Source organism: Rhinatrema bivittatum, chromosome 8 (assembly GCF_901001135.1).
Source record: "Rhinatrema bivittatum chromosome 8, aRhiBiv1.1, whole genome shotgun sequence".
In the NCBI taxonomy this organism is placed as follows: Eukaryota; Metazoa; Chordata; class Amphibia; order Gymnophiona; family Rhinatrematidae; genus Rhinatrema; species Rhinatrema bivittatum.
In genome coordinates, this window is record NC_042622.1 from 50,363,253 (window position 1) to 50,384,518 (window position 21,266).

A 21,266-nucleotide genomic window follows, 5' to 3' on the forward strand; every position below is an offset into this window, starting at 1 on the left:
CCTGCAGGTGTATGGTTACCGAGTGCGCCTTCACTTTGATGGCTATTCTGAGTGCCATGACTTCTGGGTGAACGCCGACTCCCCCAATATTCACCCAGCAGGCTGGTGTGAGAGGACCGGGCACAAGCTGCAGCCCCCTAAAGGTAAGAGGGCATCGTGCGGGGGGGGGGGGGGTAAGCAGGCCTGAGCTCCTGGAGGTGCCCTGGAACAGAAAGGAGAACGCTGCCGGTCTGGCCGCTGGCGGATTTTCCTCCTCCTCCTCCCTTGCCTTGAGACAGAAGTTTGGAAAGAGCCCATTTCATGGTCAGGCAGAGCCCGGAAAGCCCTTCAGGATCCTGCTGTGAACTGTGTCATGGGCATGCTGCATCCAGAGATTGGGAGTCTCGGTCCTTCTGGGGCGGCTGATGCACAGTGCAGCCTGTGGAAAGGTCCCAGGAGTGCATTTTTGGACTTTATTTAAGGGAATAGGGAAACACAACTTGTAAAAGTGAAAGCACTGCTGCTAAAAGATTTGCCCTTTCTGCTCACATTATAACAAAGATTTAGAGTTACTGCAGTAAGATAGCACACAGGATCCTGTGTTTCTATAGTAAGACACACCTTATCCCGTGCCATTATAGTGTGATAGCACAACCTATCTTGTGTTTCTATAGAAAGACATACACCATATCCTGTGCCATTACAGTGTTATGGCACACCCTAGCCTGTGTTTCTATAGAAAGACACACACCATATCCTGTGCCATTACAGTATTACAGCACACCCTAGCCTGTGTTTCTATAGTAAGACACACCTTATCTCGTGCCATTATAGTGTGATAGCACAACCTATCTTGTGTTTCTATAGAAAGACACACCATATCCTGTGCCATTACAGTGTTACAGCACACCCTAGCCTGTGTTTCTATAGAAAGACACACACCATATCCTGTGCCATTACAGTGTTATGGCACACTCTAGCCTGTGTTTCTATAGTAAGACGCATCTTATCCTGTTCCATTACAGTGTGACAGCACAACCTATCCTGTGTTTTTATAGTAAGACACACACCTTATCCTGTTCCATTACAGTGTGACAGCACAACCTAGCCTGTGTTTCTATAGTAATATAGACACACCTTATCCCGTGCCATTATAGTGTGATAGCACAACCTATCTTGTATTTCTATAGAAAGACACACACCATATCCTGTGCCATTACAGTGTTATGGCACACCCTAGCCTGTGTTTCTATAGAAAGACACACACCATATCCTGTGCCATTACAGTGTTATGGCACACTCTAGCCTGTGTTTCTATAGTAAGACGCATCTTATCCTGTTCCATTACAGTGTTACAGCACACCCTAGCCTGTGTTTCTATAGAAAGACACATACATTATCCAGTGCCATTACAGTGTTATGGCACACTCTAGCCTGTGTTTTTATAGAAAGACACACACCATATCCTGTGCCATTACAGTGTTACAGCACACCCTAGCCTGTGTTTCTATAGTAAGACACATCTTTTCCTGTTCCATTACAGTATTACAGCACACCCTAGCCTGTGTTTCTATAGTAAGACACATCTTTTCCTGTTCCATTACAGTATTACAGCACACCCTAGCCTGTGTTTCTATAGTAAGACACATCTTTTCCTGTTCCATTACAGTATTACAGCACACCCTAGCCTGTGTTTCTATAGAAAGACACATCTTTTCCTGTGCCATTACAGTGTTACAGCACACCCTAGCCTGTGTTTCTATAGTAAGACACATCTTTTCCTGTTCCATTACAGTATTACAGCACACCCTAGCCTGTGTTTCTATAGAAAGACACATCTTTTCCTGTGCCATTACAGTATTACAGCACACTGTAGCCTGTGTTTTTATAGTAAGACACACACCTTATCCTGTGCCATTACAGTGTTACAGCACACCCTAGCCTGTGTTTCTATAGTAAGACACATCTTTTCCTGTTCCATTACAGTATTACAGCACACCCTAGCCTGTGTTTCTATAGTAAGACACATCTTTTCCTGTTCCATTACAGTATTACTGCACACCCTAGCCTGTGTTTCTATAGAAAGACACATCTTTTCCTGTGCCATTACAGTATTACAGCACACTGTAGCCTGTGTTTTTATAGTAAGACACACACCTTATCCTGTGCCATTACAGTGTTACAGCACACCCTAGCCTGTGTTTCTATAGTAAGACACATCTTTTCCTGTGCCATTACAGTATTACAGCACACCCTAGCCTGTGTTTCTATAGAAAGACACATCTTTTCCTGTGCCATTACAGTGTTACAGCACACCCTAGCCTGTGTTTCTATAGTAAGACACATCTTTTCCTGTTCCATTACAGTATTACAGCACACTGTAGCCTGTGTTTTTATAGTAAGACACACACCTTATCCTGTGCCATTACAGTGTTACAGCACACCCTAGCCTGTGTTTCTATAGTAAGACACATCTTTTCCTGTTCCATTACAGTATTACAGCACACCCTAGCCTGTGTTTCTATAGTAAGACACATCTTTTCCTGTGCCATTACAGTGTTACAGCACACCCTATCCTGTGTTTCTATAGAAAGACACATCTTTTCCTGTTCCATTACAGTATTACAGCACACCCTAGCCTGTGTTTCTATAGTAAGACACATCTTTTCCTGTTCCATTACAGTATTACAGCACACCCTAGCCTGTGTTTCTATAGTAAGACACATCTTTTCCTGTTCCATTACAGTATTACAGCACACCCTAGCCTGTGTTTCTATAGTAAGACACATCTTTTCCTGTTCCATTACAGTGTGACAGCACAACCTATCCTGTGTTTCTATAGAAAGACACACACCTTATCCTGTGCCATTCCAGTGTTACAGCACACCCTAGCCTGTGTTTCTATAGTAAGACACACTTTATCCCATGCTATTATAGTGTGAGAGCACAACCTATCTTGTGTTTCTATAGAAAGACATACACCATATCCTGTGCCATTACAGTGTTATGGCACACTCTAGCCTGTGTTTCTATAGTAAGACACATCTTATCCTGTGCCATTACAGTGTTACAGCACACCCTAGCCTGTGTTTCTATAGTAAGATATACATCCTATTATTTCTTTGTAGTGCAACTCCAAGTTTGCATTCTCCCTTTCTCTCCCTTTCTCTCTGATTTCTTCCTGAGGTTGTTTAGGTTACAAGGAGGAAGACTTCAACTGGACAAACTACCTAAGGGTGATGAAAACACAGGCAGCACCAAAGCATCTCTTTGTGAGTCCTAATAATGTGAGTGATGTCCTTTGACCTGCCATCTCCAAAACAAATCTCATTTTTCTCCTCTGGGCAATTGCAAGAGCTATGCTTCAGTATGTAAATTCAGTACAACAAGGGAAATGCCAACAGGATCACTTGATCCTTGCCTTGGTGCCCTCTGAGTTCTTCTGAGCAGGTCACAATTCAGCAACAGCACGTGTGATTTGGACTTTGTAAGGCAGGTGGATGTCTGCAGCTCACTCTCAGCTGAACAGTTGACTCTCTGTATTCTTATCCTTGCCAGGAAAGTAACTGTCCATGGGCTTGGTGTGCCAGATTGAATGGGGCCTGCCTAAATAGAGACTGAGTGCCACCAGGTGCCTGGCAGAACCTCACAAAGCACAGCATCAGATTATTATTATTAGTACATAAAGGAGGTAATTTTCAAAGACGTACGTAGGGGTTCTGCATGTAAAATCAGCATACACATGAATAAGTAGCCTCTGTGCATGATAAGTGACTATGTGCCTACGGTTGCCTCTCCGAGGAAGAGTACTTGCAGCAAAGGTTGTTCTGAGAGCATTCCAGGGAAGTGTTTCGAAATACATGCTCATTTAACTTATTTTAGAAATGGAGTCCGCATGTACATTGGCGAACATTGCATGCATGCATTCATACCTGTTAATTAGGCCGTAGATATTAAACTGACTTCTTTTGTCTGCAGCTTTTTGGTGGGGTTAGGGATCTGGAGCAAGAAGTGGGTCAACTGATGGAGTTCTTGGCGAACTGGCGCTTGGAAGTACACACACAAATATTTTCATAAGCAAGATATTTACGCACATCAGCCAAGTTTATAATATACCTGTCTCTGCACATAAACTGAGGCTATTAGGTGCATATCTTACATTTATTTAATATATATAATATATGCACTTAATTTTATAAAATAGGTGTATCAATTATGTGGATCCCTGCATTAAAAAATGTGCTTGTACTGAAACATACTCGCGTACTTTAGTGCGGTGATAAGCGGTGTTTTATAGACTGCGAGGCTCCCACTGCACAATTTATAAAATACAGGCATAACTGTAGGCGAATTTGCTTATGCACATATATGCCGAGTTATTCACTATTGAAAATGACCCCGTCTAGGATGAGAACTTTAACCAATAAAACGTTCTAGGTCTGTGCTTTCTGTGATGTGTACTGTTTGCTATGGATGTGCAATCGTTTTTCACGAATTAGACAATGTCAACGATATTGTCTTATTCGTCATGGTTTGGTAGCACCGATATAGAAAGCAATTTTTGCTGAAATTTCGGCAAAATTCGTATTTCGTGTTAGTGCGCACTAATGGAGTTACTGTGCACTGCATATCTCTTAGAGCGCAGTAATACCAATTAGTGCGCACTGTTTTTCTAGCTAACGAACTCCTCTGAATTGATACTTTAAAATTTTTAAGTTGCATTTTTTAGTGCGCACTAACATTAGTTACAGTGCACTACTACATACTTGGGGGCAGATTTTAAATACTTGCGCGAGCGCGTACTTTTGTTTGCGCAGCAGGCGCGAACAAAAGTACGCCGGATTTTATAAGATACGCGCGTATCTTATAAAATCTGGGGTCGGCGCGCGCAAGGGAGTGCACATTTGTGCAACCTGCGCGCGCCGAGCCCAGCACGCGCTGCCTGTTCCCTCCGAGGCCGCTCCGATTTCGGAGCGGCCTCGGAGGGAACTTTCCTTCGCCCTCCCCCCACCTTCCCCTCCCTTCCCCTACCTAACCCACCCCCCAGCCCTATCTAAACCCCCCCCTTACCTTTGTTGGCAAAGTTACGCCTGTCGGCCAGCTGCCCCACTCCGTGGTCCGGTCCCGGAGGCTGTTCCGGAGGACGTGGCCACGCCCCTGGGCCGAAACCACGCCCCTGTTGCCGCCCCCGAAACGCCCTGTCCCGCCCCCTAAACGCTGCATCATCCCGACACGCCCCCGACAGGAAGCCCCGAGACTTACGCGCGTCCCGGGGCTCTGCGCGCGCCGGCGGCCTATGCAAAATAGGCGCGCAGGGGTTTTAAAATCCGCCCCTTAGTGCACTGTAAGTTCTATTAGGGCGCACTAACTAACCTGTTAGTGCGCACTAACGGGCCTTAATGCACATTAACATCTAGCTAGTGCGCATTAACTCGTTTGGAGTACTGAGCACTAATGCTGAGCTAGTGTGCACTAACTGGTTGTTAGTGCGCACTAATGCACTTCATCGAAAATTGCTGAAAAAAAAACAAGAACCATGCGAAAACAAAATTTTCCGCGGAGCGCCCAATCAGAAGCCCGAACCAATATCTTTAAACGAAGCACATCTCTACTGTTTGCATGTGTGTCAAGGGCTGTGAACTGGCTTTCAAAAAGGCTTCCCAAACCTGTCTTTGGGGGAGGGGCTGCATAGCCAGTTGGGTCTTCAGGATATCTACAATAAATATGCATGAGATAAATCTGCTTGCATTTGGAGACTCATCAAGAGCAAATTTAATCTCATGCATATTCATCGTGGCTTTCTTGAGAACCCGACTGGCTGTTGGGGTGCCCAGGACAGGTTTAGGGAGCCCCATATAAGGGGGAACATAAGAAATTGCCATGCAGGGTCAGACCAAGGGTCCATCAAGCCCAGCATCCAACAGTGGCCAATCCAGGCCATAAGAACCTGGCAAGTACCCAAACACCAAGAAGATCCCATGCTACTGATGCAATTAATAGCAGTGGCTATTAGCTAAGTAAACTCGATTAATAGCAGTTAATGGACTTCTACTGCAAAAACTTATCCAAACCTTTTTTGAACCCAGCTACACTAACTGAACTAACCACGTCCTCTAGCAACAAATTCCAGAGCTTAATTGTGGGAAGGGATTGAGGTATTGTTGCGTTAATGGGCTCAAGAGATTTGGAATCATTGCAGGTAGTGACTAGGGCTGCTGCCTGAGCCAGATCCGCCTGGTGTTTGCTCCCCTTGCACGCACAGATTTCAAGTTTCTGACTTCCAGAAGAAAAGCTCAGAGCGGGGCAAAAGCAGGACTGGAATAGCCTCATTGGATTGATCTGAGTGAGATGGCAGCTCTAGCTGTGATGCCTTTTTTTGGGACTAACATAGGACTTATGTGGAGATGATGATAAAAAGGAGCTCTGGGGCTCTCAGAGACCCTTTTATGCTCAGAGTGCCGAGCAGCCTGATTGTAGCCTGGAAGGCTACTCTGTTTCCCAGAATGCCATGCAGATTCTGACTCCAGTCCTAAAAACGGGACCTCTGTGTTCTTGGAAGTTTATACAGTGTCAGCTTTGAATAATTCTTCCACTGCTCCCATAACATGTGACGGAAAGGACAGAGAATCGCATGTTCTCCAGGCTGCAGAGTGCGAGTTGGTCAGATCCGGATGGGGCCCTTTCTCGACCAGGCCCAGTGCTGTGGGTGGGCAAAAGTGACTGAAAGAAAGATGAAATGCTGTCCTATTGTTCTTCTTCTCTCCAGAATACCTCTCCCTCTGGATTCCGAATTGGCATGAAACTGGAAGCCGTGGATCGGATGAACCCGTCCCTGATTTGTGTCGCCACAGTTACGGATGTGGTAGACAATTCTTTCTTGGTGCACTTTGACAACTGGGATGATACTTATGACTACTGGTAGGCTGCAGTCCTCGGGAGCTCAGCAGATCTTGTCACAGTTAATGTATTGTTATTTTATATAGCATTTATAGAGCACTGCATGTTGGCAGAGGGGGTGGGAGGGGGAGAGGGCATGGCATGTGAACCGTGAATTCATGATGTGTGCTGTGCTATGAGATGGCAGGAAAAAGAATACTAATTTAACCCACAGGATGAGCCAAAGAGTGAATGTAGTGTAAGGGCAGGAAGGTGGGGCTTGGTTAGGAGGCAAGTCCGGAGAGCAGTTAATGTTTTAAGTCCGTTGAGTAAAAACATGCTGAAGCTAACCCAGGAGCACCCATTCTTGCTCCCTCCCAGCTAATTTGTTATGCTTCTGTATGCTGCAGTGATGAGCAGGTGGGGAATTTGTTACCAGAAATGTATACATTTTGCTTGGCTAAATGAGAAACTTGTACATGATGATCCATGCATCTCGTGACTCCCTTACTAAGGCTTTGGCAGGGCTCATCAAATCCAATCACGGTGACCAGGGTTGGCCAACTCCAATCCTTAAGGGCTACAAACAGATCTGGTTTTCAGGATAATGAAATCTGCACATTGACCGAGTTCTTAGACTGCCCATATTCAAATCTCTCTCTCTCTTATGACTATGCATTCTGATATCTGAAAACCAGACCTGTCTGTGATGGACATGTGGATGTGTTTGCTTCCGGTTTCTTCCTGCTTTCAATTTTAGAGGGATGAGGGAGGGGCCCCCCATATGCTGATTCAGCTCCATTGCTTGCAGCATGCCTCATAGTGGCGTGGTTTAGATGCCATGAATGTATTCCAGTCTTCCGTGTTCTAGGTGCGACCCCAGCAGTCCATATATCCATCCAGTTGGCTGGTGTCAAGAGCAAGGCAAAGCGCTAACGCCTCCGCAAGGTGAGTCCAGGACCCCACTCAGTGCCCCAGCCCAGGAGTCCCCTCCTCACTGGAGACCTTAAGGCACTGTCAGAAGAACTGGGCTTTAAAATCTCTGTCTGCCCCAACTGTATAATTGACACTGAATTTTGGTCCACGGATGGGCAATTTAAATGCATCCCCGTACTGCCGTTCAGGAGTAGGGCTGGGTTCTGAGGCCATGAGCCCTCATTTGCAAGTACCTGGGAATTTGTTCCCTGTTTTATATCCTGCCTACCTTCCAACATATCCAGTCTGGCTGTTTGCATGACGGTCTTGAGACAGGGGCCATGCACTGGAAATCTATCTGGAACCCCGCAGTCACAAACCCTTTATCCAGCCACTAGATGGTCATCCCTAAGCATGATCCCACCTCTGGAGGGGGTTGTGAATGCTGCCCTCTGTTGCATCCCTAACTTCAGCTGACCCTGGGAGTGGAAGACCTTACTTGGGGGACCTCCCAGGGCTATTCTGTTCCCTGATATCAAATTGTTTTTCTTTCTAGACTATCCAGACCCTGACAATTTCAGCTGGGAAAAATATTTATCGGAAACCGGAGCCTCTGCTGTTCCCGCTCGAGCCTTCAAAGTGGTGAGTACTGCCACCTCCCAGAGCAGGACAGCACTTGGGCTTGATGTTGGGATCAAACTGACCTGAGGCACCACAGCAGGAGCTACAGAGCAAAATGAAAGCTCAGTTTATAGGAGATGCAGGTGGTGGCTTGGGCCGTTTGCTGCCTTGGTCACTCAGTGCGACTCGGGGTTGCCAGCCCAACCCGAGGGTAGCAGCGGCCAAAGAAATTATTTTACCTGGTGGGGTAGCGCCACGATCCAGAAAGCAAACCCTAAATCTTTAGTCAGCACAGCTCAACAGGACAGAGGGAGCAATCTAAACTTGGGATATGGTACAGGTGTGTAAAATCGCGAATGTGTGGAACAGGTAAATAGCGAAAGGTTTCAGATGGTACTAGAACTAGGGGGCACTCTATGAACTTAAGTGGTAGCAGAGTTAATGTAAGAAAGTCATTTTTCTATCAGTACACAATTAAACTATGGAATTTGTTCAAAGAATGTGGTTAAATCTAGTAGTATAGCTTAGTTTTCTAAAATACGTGAGGCAGACTCGGTGGCAAGACTGTGCACTGCCATGCTGAAGGTCCCCAGTTTGATCCCCGAGTCAGGCCATCCATTCCCTGGGGCGATCAGAGCCCTGGAGGGGTAAGGGAGTCGTGGTCATTGTTTAAGAGCGACACCTAGTGGTTGGATTCAGGGCCCATGTTTGCAGGGCTCTGGAAGGAGCGTTGGTTCAGGGTCCCTGGCCTAGGATCAACACTGCAGTGACCAGACTGGGTGTGTTGAGGGGTGGGGATATAAAACAGGGGACAAATCTCCAGGTAGTTGTGAATGAAGGCCCATGACACCAGATCCCGGTCCTGGTTCCGAGTGAGGTAGAAACACAAAGGAACAGGAGGAAGCTGCCAGGTCAAAAAACAAAGGTTTGGACAAGTTCCTGGATGACAGGTCTGTTAACAGTTATAAACCAGGCAGGCGTAGGGCTGGCAACAAGGAATGGATCTGCTGGAAATTCAGATTGGCCTCTGTCAGAGATAGGGTGCTGATCTCGATGGACAACTGGTCTGGCCCTGCATGGCACTTTTTATGTTCCTATGACCTTTTTAGCTACAAGTGAAGGACTCCACTGTGAGTGGCCAGACCCACATCTGAGAGCGAACTCTTCCCCTGGTCAATTCACAAGAGGCACGTTCAAGAGGTTTTTCACCTTTTATGGTCAAACAGTTTTTACTCCTTCCCACGGGTCTGTGCTGCTACGAGATGCATCACTTTATTCCCACGTGTCAGATCTCCTACCTGTAGTCTGCTGGTAATAATGACTGACCCTTATTTCTTCTCCTCTGGGAAGCTGTCACGCAGTCTGAAATGTCAAAAATGCATCCCAGAGGTGGTTGCGTGTTTACTTTCTGGCAGGATAAGAATTTGTGATCTTTTCTGGAATGGTAGGCACTAAGGAGACCCAAATGATTATGTATTTACTGTAACTGGTGTTACTGCTATTTGGAGCTGTTTGAGGGGGGGTGACCACTTGATCTCCCTTCCAGAGTGGCAGGCTGGTGACGCAGCAGTGGGTGTTCATTAACTTCTAGCTCTGTTGGAGGGGAGGGTTAGGGAGGGGAAGGAGTAAAATGAATAGTGATTATGCATCTGAGTTCCAGTGTCCCTGTCTCCCATCCATACTGTCTTTCCCCCCCTCCCCAGCGGCCACCCCATGGTTTTCTGGTGAACATGAGACTGGAGGCTGTGGACAGGAGGAACGCATCCCTTGTCCGAGTTGCCACAGTGGAGGATGTAGAAGATTACAGGATAAAGGTGCATCTCCTCAGCTCTCATTTCTTGCTCATTTTCTCTCTTTCTCCTTTGGCGTCATTGGCATTTGCTGCCCTTCTGAAGAAGCCATCCTGTTGTACTCTGAATGCCCATTAATAGGTTAAAAAAACAAACCATTTTCAATGAATTAGGAATTTGTTACCCTCGCACAATTGCCTTTCTTTGGTTTGGCTTCCTTCCCTGAGAAGCCCAACTCTACAGTCATCGAACGAGATAGGTCAAGAGTGAGGTTTATGTGCAGATGTGGGCAGGGTTTAGAATTTCAGTAACAGGAAGTGCTTCAGGCCAAGACTGAAGTTTATTGACAGGTATTTGGGATTTACGACTCCACTAGCAGGGTATGCTTGCTACTGCTCATCGTTTCTGCAGTGCTAGTAAAGATACGCAGTGCTATGTGAGGAGGCGATTGGGAACTAGAACGCCAGAGGCAAAGCGTGCCTCAGGTCTAGACTGAGATATATTGGCAGAGTTGAGTGTAAAAGTAAATTGTTTGGCTTCTTTCCACACCATACAGTAACTCCTCCATATTTGACCCACTACTACTTTACTGCCTGATTCACTAAGGCTTTTCTCCCATTCTGTGTCTATGGGGAAAATACCTTGATGAATCAGGCCCTTAAAGAGGTATGTGGGGGCTCAGTCTTTAGCACAGACCCTTCTTCTGGGTCCTAATACACAATGCTGTCAGGCTCTGAGATACAGTGAATCTGTGGGAATGTTGCTCGTCTCCTTAGATCCACTTTGATGGCTGGAGTCACATCTACGATTTTTGGATCGATGCAGATCATCCGGACCTTCATCCCGTGGGATGGTGTGCTAAATCTGGGCATCCACTGCAGCCCCCCCTCCGTAAGTACTGCCGCCAGTTCCATTGCCCATCCCAGTCTTAACCAGTGCCCTCCCAGACAGTGGTGGCCGTTCCATCCTGTAGTGCCCCTTTCATGGACTGTCTCGCTCTCTCTTAAAGGGCCATCTGAATGCTTTTTGCTGATTTCTATGGGTATACAATGCTCACACCCAGGGACTGTTACTACAGTAAATTAATCAAGGTGGTGGGAGCTGAGAGTCAGTGAGGAAGATGAATATTCATAATTGTAAGGGAAAGTGGGGAAGCTGGGCAGCAGGGAATTCTTGACTGAACAGAGGGGATTTTAACCAGGATCTGACATGACAATTTTGGTACATCTTGTAATTGAGTGGGAAGCTTATTCCACAAACGGGAAGCTAGGAGGGAGATCCTCCACTATGTGCTTGGGCAACCCCGAAACTCCAGTCCTCAACAGAGATTCATTCAAATAGGAGCATTTCACATCTCATTTTTTGCCCAGCCGGTTCATTGCGTTTTCTTAAAGGAAGGCATATTACGTGCCAGGGGTGACATCACTGTTACACAAAATAGCTCCCTCCATGTTGACTGGGTTATCTATTAAAATGACACACAAAACCTTGACAAATATTTTCCTTTGGATTGCAGAGTTGGAGTTTTGTTGCCAGGAACACAGCTCATGCTCATTATCTTTAAACCAGGCTGCCTGTGGGCCAGCGAAGCTTTGTCATGTGGCCCACTCAGCTTTTCAGAAATAGTATTTTATGCAGCCCTTTCCCCATTTTGCTATTTTGCCACTCCCCTCTCCAGTTCCAGTATGATGTAAACCCTCACTTATGGGAGGAGCCACATAAATAACTCCGCCTCTCAGCTGTACGATTTAGAATGGGCATGGGTAGCTCCCAGGGAGAACCTTTAGTTGTGGGGCAAGCTCCCCATGCCCATTCTAAATCGTACAGCTGAGAGGGAGGAGAGCCGGGAGCAGAAAGTACAAAGAGCATCAAATAATATAAACACAAACTATTACGACTATTGCAGGTAACGTAAGAAAAATCAATGCATGTACATTTATATAACGCATTTAGGTTTTTATACTCTATGGGAAACAGAAGCGCATGGCATTATAATAAAAGGAGAATTTATTAGCAGTGGAAAAAAAAGACAATTAGCTTTTTGTAGGCTATAATAGAACAGGAGCGGCTCTATCATCAGGCAGGATGACGCGGCTGCCTCTGGTGGGAAAATTTAGGGGCGGCAGCAAGTGCCCTCTGAAACACCCCTGCAGTAGCTGCCTCACCTTGCCGGCGGTGCAGGATGACAACGCACCCATAGGTAGACTTCAGGGGGATTCCCCTGCCTGTTCGGTGATTTGACCTGTGCTGTGTGGGGGATGGTGGAGGAATTCACCATTTCATCCTTTGGCTCAGGCAGCAGATTGCCTTAAGCTGCCCCTGTAACAGAAAAATCACAAACCCCCTCCCTCTGTCTGTCCCAATTCAAGCAAATGACGAAGGAGTTGTTCCCACATAAATTCTGGCCAGAATTTGAACATAAGTTCTCGGTTTAACCTCATGTGATTGTTGAATAGACCAGTGGTTCCCAAACCTGTCCTGAGGACCCCCCCCCCCCCCCCCCCCCCAGCCAGTCGGGTTTTCAGGATATCCACAATGGATATGCAGGAGACAGATCTGCAGGCACTGCCTTCATTGCATGCAAATTTATCTCATTCATTCATTTATTTATCTCATCCATTCATTTATTTATTTTACAACCTCCACAATGTGTTCATTGCAGAGTACATAACAACCATCCATAATTTAAAACATTAAACAACACAAAGCACATAGGAGCTAATTTTCAAAGGAGTTGCACATGTAAATGTAACACACTGATTATAGCAATTTTCAAAACTCATTTATTCATGTTAAGTGTGTGTATGTGTATATATATATATATATATATATATATATATATATATATATATATATATATACACACACACACACACACACATGCTCCCTTTCAGACAAACCCCCAGGTGTCTCCAGCTCTTCTTTGGTTGGGATCTACTAGCAGCTCCAGGCCCTCATCTTCATTTCAGCTGCTGGCAGGTAGGAATCCACCTGCAGTCCCCATTTACACACACACAACAAGCCTTCCCCTAACCCAGAGCTACACCAGCTGTGCCACATCAGCTATGCTTCAGATCATGTACTAAGGCCTTCTATTTAACGCAAGCCATCTCAGACATTGTAACTGATCAGTGCACGCCATCTCAAACATTGTAAATGATTTACTATAGTTACTAGAGATGTGAATCGTGTGATCAATCGTCTTAACGATCGATTTCGGCTGGGAGGGGGAGGGAATCGGATCGTCGCAGTTTGGGTTTTTTAAATATCGTGTAAATCGTGTAAATCGAAAACTGGCACACTAAAACAACCCTAAAACCCACCCCGACCCTTTAAAATAAATCCCCCACCCTCCCGAACCCCCCCAAAATGCCTTAAATTACCTGGGGTCCAGAGGAAGGGTCCCGGTGTGATCTTTTACTCTCGGTCCTCCGTGCGTTGTAGAAATGGCGCCAGCGCTACCTTTGACCTGTCATATGACAGGTCAAAGGTAGCGCCGGCACCATTTTGTTTTTTTGTGCCCCAACGTCAGGAGCGTAGGAGATCGCTCCCGGACCCCCAGGGACTTTTGGCCAGCTTGGGGGGGCCTCCTGACCCCCACAAGACTTGCCAAAAGTCCAGCGGGAGTCCAGAACGATCTCCTACCGCGAATCGTTTTTCCGTACGGAAAAACGATTTGACTGCAGGAGGTCGTTCCGGACCCCCGCTGGACCCCCAGGGACTTTTGGCCAGCTTGGGGGGGCCTCCTGACCCCCACAAGACTTGCCAAAAGTCCAGCGGGGGTCCGGAACGACCTCCTGCAGTCGAATCGTGTTGCCGTACGGCCGGCGCCAGCGCCCCTTCCCCTCCCCCTTCCCCCGATTTACGATTTTTTAACGATAAATCGGGGAAATTGTTGTTGTATCGCGGCTCTAACGATTTTTGACGATTTGAAATATATCGGACGATATTTTAAATCGTCAAAATACGATTCACATCCCTAATAGTTACCGAGTTTCCCATCTACTGCAGCTTCTTCATCTTCCAAGTTCCATTACCCTTGTTTTATTGTAACTTTTTGCCTCTTCGTTGTGATTAATGTTATGGTTAATGTTAAATCCCCCTATTCCTTGTAAACCGATATGATATGATCCGTATCATGAATGTCGGTATAAAAAAAGCACTAAATAAATAAATAAATTATATATATATGTGTGTATATATACACACACACCAGACAATCTCCCATTGACATCCACCCAATCCCAGGCAGGCTCCCATTCTCACACGCACACACCCATCCCAGGCAGCCTCCCATTCTCACACACACACACACACACCCATGCTTGGCAGGCTCTCATTCTCACACACACACACACACACACACACACACACCCATCCCAGGCAGCCTCCCATTCTCACACACACACACACACACACACCCATGCTTGGCAGGCTCTCATTCTCACACACACACACACACACACCCATCCCAGGCAGCATCCCATTCACACACACACATATGCAGACCAGGCAGTCAAAGTCCATGGGTCATTCCTCCTCCACTGCTGCTCCTAGCTTGTTCCTTCTTTGTGGAGAAAAGCCATTCTGCAGCTCCTCTTCATGTGCTGGCCCTGAGGTAATTCAAGACCCGTGGTACTAGCACTTCCTGTATTCTCATCTCGCAAGAATACAGGAAGTGCTAGCACCACGAGTGTTGAATTCCATAGAGCCAGCTCCAGAGGAGGAGCTGCTAGATGGGCTTCTTCTGCTGTGTCCTCCTGCTTCTGCTGCCGGTAGGATCGGGACCATCAGCGGCACTATAGGCCTCCTCTTCTGCCACCGGTGGGATCAAGTTCACCAGTGGCACCACGGGTCTCTGCTTCTTCCGCCGCCGATAGGATCAGATCAGTGGTGGTATGGGCCTCTCTCTGCTCCCGATGCTGCCCCACCAGGTGTGCCGCCCTGCGCAATTGCATGGTTTGCACACCCGGTGGCACCAGGCCTGCTCACAGAGAAGTTTGCAATATCTCAACACATTGAGCTAAAGTAAATTCTCTCTATTTCTAAATAGACTCATGATAAATCTTCTGAAAATAAAGTTGCTTAACACTACATTTATGTAAGGGCTGTGCTAATACTGTTCACTTACTTTAAAAGTAAAGAAACCGAAGTTTATTTAAACATATCACTTTACTTGCCCTAGCTATAAAATAACTATCAACTATAAGTTTCGGTATTACTAGATAAGCTGCACTTAAGATTCTCACGTCATCACTACATGCCTGTCTCTCTCTCTCTCTCTCTCTCTCTCTCTGTGTCTCTAAACAAAAGCAGCCACCTTTAATACCTCATTAAAAAGGCTCATTAGCATCCAATCCCTTGCTTTTTATTGGCTAGTAGGAATGAATAAGTAATGTATTGCTTACCTAAGTGCTTGTTATGATTTCAGCGGCTATGCAGCCTCACTGTACCCTGACTACGACACCTCTCTACCAGCAGAAGTCTCCGGTGAGCCTTGCTCAGAACTGTTCTCATCATCTCATCCCTGTTCTAATGACAGCCTGTCTTGCAGCCTCCCCTCCACCAGGGGACCTCGACTAGCATGTACACCAGGCTGGCCAAACATCTCCTCCCTTCCTGCACCACACACAGACTCCAGCCCTACGTAACCCTCCCTTACCAAACCCAAGATGCTTCCGCATCGAATTGTCCTTGGCTCCTTGCCGTAGCCACTCTTGTCTTGCCGCCTCCCCAGGTCTTTCCTTGTCTTGCCTCGTGGCCTCAGGGCCTTATGAACTTTTCCTTGCCTTGCCTTGTAGTCTCTGGGCCTTCTGACATCAAACTTGCCTTGCCTTGCCTTGTGGCCCATAGGCCTTCTGACCCTTGCCTTGTGCCCTTTGGGCCTTCTTGCTTTTGCCCTGTCTTCTAGCCTATATAGAGCTTACTCTGTGGCCTACCTAGGCCTCTCCTTGTCCTGCTCCTCAGGGCCTTCCTGTATCACTGCCTTCAGGCCTGTATGTTCCATGTTCTGTTTTGTCCTTGTCTCGCCCTGTCTTAGTCTGTTCCTGTCCAAACTTCAGGTCCAGCCTTACCTGCACACTGTTCCTGTCTAAGCTTTAGTTCCAATATTACTTGCACGCTGTTCCTGTCCAAGCCTTGCTCCAGCTTTGTCATGCCATTCTGCGCCATTCCGAGGGTGGTGTTCCCCACACTCTGCCTGAACTGGAGCCATAACAGCACTGATGCAAAGATACACCATTAATAGTGAGTTTTTTGGATACATCATCTGCATATGACACCGTAGCGCACAGTGTCCTTTTGGAGCGTCTAAAAGACTCAGGGATTAAAGGTCAGATTTTTAACTGGTTTTCCTCTTATTTAGATTCAAGACATCAGCAGGTATCTCTTGACAATAATCCCTCAGATTGGTATTTCCCTGTACGTACCTGGATCAGTCCAGACTCCTGGGTTTTGCCTCCCCACCAGCAGATGGAGGCAGAGACATTTTGACTGATTCTCCCCTATACCATGAGGTGCCACCCACAGTGTCAGTATTTCTCTGCCTCCAGCAGATGGTGGAGGTGCAAAATCCTGCAGTCTGTAGTTAGTCTTTAGCTAAAAAAAACAAAAAAAAAAAGAGAAAAGGTTTAGTTAGGGTTCTTTTGAGATAGTTACTTAATGGTACTATCTCTTTTAAAAAAAAACAAAACCCTAGAAAAAAAATGATATTCTGCTTGCAGGAATTCCGCAGGGGTCGGTCCTTTCTGTGACCTGATTCAATCTATACTTAAGACCATTTTATTCTTTATTGGGTTGTCAGGCTGTTAACTTTAGAATGTACGCAGATGTTATCCAGATTATTTTCCCTATTAAGAAAGCTCTACAGACAGTGTTACACCAGATTAGCAAGACTTTTATGATTATAAATGTTTGGATGTGTGAGAATCATCTAATGTTGAATTTTTCCAAAACAGAAGCTATTTGCTTCTCTAGAATTGATCATTTTTACAAGCTGCACCTTCTATGCCTTTTAAAATTCATTCTTGATCCCGGGGACATTCGTACTGTTTTACAGGCGTACATTTTAATATCTATTAATTACCTCAACTCATTTTATGTTGGGTTGTCAGCCTTAAATGTGAAAACTATGAAGATCCTTCAGAATTCGGCAGCATGGCTAATTACTGGGGAATGCCATCATGACCATATTACGCCATCCTTGATAAAAGTACACTGGCTGCCTGTAAATCAGCATGTAAAATTTAAGCTTCTGGTATTAGCATTTAAAGCATTACATAAATGATAGCTTTATGGAGCAATTGGTTCAGGAACCAACGAGAGAGGGAGCAATTTTAGATCTAATTCTCAGTGGAGCACAGGACTTGGTGAGAGAGGTAACGGTGGTGGGGCCGCTTGGCAATAGTGATCATAATATGATCAAATTTTATTTAATGACTGGAAGAGGAACAGTGTGCAAATCCACGGCTCTCGTGCTAAACTTTCAAAAGGGAAACTTTGATAAAATGAGAAAAATTATTAGAAAAAAATTGAAAGGAGCAGCTACAAAAGTAAAAAATGTCCAAGAGGCGTGGTCATTGTTAAAAAATACCATTCTAGAAGCACAGTCCAGATATATTCCACACATTAAGAAAGGTGGAAAGAAGCAAAATGATTACCGGCATGGTTAAAAGGGGAGGTGAAAGAAGCTATTTTAGCCAAAAGATCTTCATTCAAAAATTGGAAGAAGGATCCAACAGAAGAAAATAGGATAAAGCATAAACGTTGGCAAGTTAAATGTAAGACATTGATAAGACAGGCTAAGAGAGAATTTGAAAAGAAGTTGGCCGTAGAGGCAAAACCTCGCAGTAAAAACTTTAAAAAATATATCCGAAGCAGAAAGCCTGTTAGGGAGTCACTTGGACCACTAGATGAGCGAGGGATTAAAGGGGCACTTAGAAGATAAGGCCAATGCAGAAAGATTAAATGATTTCTTTGCTTCGGTGTTTACTGAAGAGGATGTTGGGGAGGTACCCGTAATGGAGAAGGTTTTCATGGGTAATGATTCAGATGGACTGAATCAAATCACGGTGAACCTAGAAGATGTGGTAGACCTGATTGACAAACTGAAGAGTAGTAAATCACCTGGACCGGATGGTATACACCCCAGAGTTCTGAAGGAACTAAAAAATGAAATTTCAGACCTATTAGTAAAGATTTGTAACCTATCATTAAAAGCATCCATTGTACCTGAAGACTGGAGGATAGCAAATGTAACCCCAATATTTAAAAAGGGCTCCAGGGGTAATCCGGGAAACTACAGACCGGTTAGTCTGACTTCAGTGCCAGGAAAAATAGTGGAAAGTGTTCTAAACATCAAAATCACAGAGCATATAGAAAGACATGGTTTAATGGAACAAAGTCAGCATGGCTTTACCCAAGGCAAGTCTTGCCTCACAAATCTGCTTCACTTTTTTGAAGGAGTTAATAAACAAGTGGATAAAGGTGAACTGGTAGATGTAGTATACTTGGATTTTCAGAAGGCGTTTGACAAAGTTCCTCATGAGAGGCTTCTAGGAAAAGTAAAAAGTCATGGGATAGGTAGCAATGTCCTTTCGTGGATTGCAAACTGGCTAAAAGACAGGAAACAAAGAGTAGGATTAAATGGACAATTTTCTCAGTGGAAGGGAGTGGACAGTGGAGTGCCTCAGGGATCTGTATTGGGACCCTTACTTTTCAATATATTTATAAATGATCTGGAAAGAAATACGAAGAGTGAGATAATCAAATTTGCAGATGACACAAAATTGTTCAGAGTAGTTAAATCACAAGCAGATTGTGATAAATTGCAGGAAGACCTTGTGAGACTGGAAAATTGGGCATTCAAATGGCAGATGAAATTTAATGTGGATAAGTGCAAGGTGATGCATATAGGGAAAAATAATCCATGCTATAATTACACAATGTTGGGTTCCACATTGTGCTACAACCCAAGAAAGAGATCTAGGCGTCATAATGGATAACACATTGAAATCATTGGTTCAGTGTGCTGCGGCAGTCAAAAAGCAAACAGAATGTTGGGAATTATTAGAAAGGGAATGGTGAATAAAACGGAAAATGTCATAATGCCTCTGTATCGCTCCATGGTGAGACCGCACCTTGAATACTGTGTACAATTCTGGTCACCACATCTCAAAAAAGATATAATTGCGATGGAGAAGGTACAGAGAAGGGCTACCAAAATGATAAGGGGAATGGAACAGCTCCCCTATGAAGAAAGACTAAGGAGGTTAGGACTTTTCAGCTTGGAGAAGAGACGGCTAAGGGGGGATATGATAGAGATGTTTAAAATCATGAGAGGTCTAGAACGGGTAGATGTGAATCGGTTATTTACTCTTTCGGATAATAGAAAGACTAGGGGGCACTCCATGAAGTTAACATGGGGCACATTTAAAACTAATCGGAGAAAGTTCTTTTTTACTCAACGCACAATTAAACTCTGGAATTTGTTGCCAGAGGATGTGGTTAGTGCAGTTAGTATAGCTGTGTTTAAAAAAGGATTGGATAAGTTCTTGGAGGAGAAGTCCATTACCTGCTATTAAGTTCACTTAGAGAATAGCCACTGCCATTAGCAATGGTAACATGGAATAGACTTAGTTTTTGGGTACTTGCCAGGTTCTTATGGCCTGGATTGGCCACTGTTGGAAACAGGATGCTGGGCTTGATGGACCCTTGGTCTGACCCATTATGGCATTTTCTTATGTTCTTCTTATGTTTTTAAAAGGTAATGTCCCCGAGCATGTTAAGCATCTATTACAAAGTTATGCCCCTAGTAGAGAACTGCGTTCTTCAGGACATTTGCTATTGGCAAACTCCTCCGTTAAGGTAGCTAGCTCATTTGTCTGTTACCAGATGTTGGGCTTTTTCCCTGGCAGGTCCTGAAGCTTGGAATACCCTTCCAGAGGCATTGAGGAAATTGGATGATATAATATTTTGAAAGCATCCTAGAGCCCTATATCTTCACGAGGCTTTTTGTGAAAATATTATGTGTCACATGTAGATTCAGCCATTGGCATTTTTGTTCTTTTTAAGTTATTCGTGTTTTATTTAATTTTGCATTTTAATTTGATGTACTGTTTGTATTTTAATTCTACGCACTGTAATTCACCTAGCACAGTTTGTCTGTTATAGGCGAATAATAAATATTTTAATAAATAATAAAATAAATTAATACAATTCAGAAGTTCAAATATAAAATAGTATTTCATAGGCAGAACAGGAATAGTTAATTATAATAGGTTCTAGTATCCTCTCTCTCCAATAAGGTCCACTAAGTGTCACTTTTGGCCAGTGGATGGCTTTGCTGATAGGACCACATGCTTCTTAACTTGTATCAATGACACCAGTCTTCCCCATTTTTTAACACTTCAGAAGGAAATATAGTGCTCAAGTACCCATCATTAATAAGGTTGGACATTTTTCTTTCAAACAAACATCTGCTGGAGTCAATCCTTAGGTATTTCTTCTATGACAGAAAAACAAAAGGACTGCAAAGTGTTCTTTACATGTCACCATTATCATTTTAGGAATTGCTGGCAGAGGGAGAAATATTTAGCTTAATAAAATGCTTCTCTAAGCCTTTGATTTACAATAATGATCTCGCCCTCTCTTTTGTGGGCAGGGAGAAAGCAGCTCAGTCATACCCACATTTGCATTCTCCGCCAGCTGGCTTCAAGTTCCGGTTTGAATGGGTGGAGCCCCATGGTCTTTGGAGACCTGTTGGCACCATGCGTTCACATCTTAAAAGTGAAGCCTTCTGATAGAGGAAGCAGACACAAATAGTTTGAGCTGAGCAGAGGGAGAGGTGATGAAAGGGAGAGAAACATGGGGGTGGGGGAGAAGGGAGGAGATCATGGGCAGATGGGAAGGGAGAGATGAAAGGGAATAGATCAAGCTGGGGAGAGGGAGGAGGGGATAAAGAAAACCAAGGAGCGGAGTTGAGAGAGAAGATCATACAGGGTGCAATGGAGGAAGAGTAGGGAAAGAAGGGATTATGAGGGTGGAGGGAAACAGGGAGTGGCTCGTGTCCGGCGATGGACAACCCCC

The 21,266-nt window shown here is 45.0% G+C and overlaps 1 protein-coding gene across 3 annotated transcripts in view; it reads left to right on the forward strand.

Moving 5' to 3' along the window:
- L3MBTL1 (L3MBTL histone methyl-lysine binding protein 1) overlaps nucleotides 1-21,266 on the forward strand; it is a 74,792-nt gene that overhangs the window by 37,685 nt on the left and 15,841 nt on the right. The window contains exons 10-17 of one of the 3 annotated variants that reach the window (XM_029614325.1): nucleotides 8-143; nucleotides 3,166-3,266; nucleotides 6,746-6,897; nucleotides 7,727-7,803; nucleotides 8,327-8,412; nucleotides 10,095-10,205; nucleotides 10,958-11,072; nucleotides 15,613-15,671. In XM_029614325.1, the coding sequence (XP_029470185.1) occupies nucleotides 8-143; nucleotides 3,166-3,266; nucleotides 6,746-6,897; nucleotides 7,727-7,803; nucleotides 8,327-8,412; nucleotides 10,095-10,205; nucleotides 10,958-11,072; nucleotides 15,613-15,671 (837 nt within the window). The remainder of the gene's footprint in view (nucleotides 1-7; nucleotides 144-3,165; nucleotides 3,267-6,745; nucleotides 6,898-7,726; nucleotides 7,804-8,326; nucleotides 8,413-10,094; nucleotides 10,206-10,957; nucleotides 11,073-15,612; nucleotides 15,672-21,266) is intronic. The other 2 variants (XM_029614326.1, XM_029614327.1) reach the window with 2 other exon arrangements.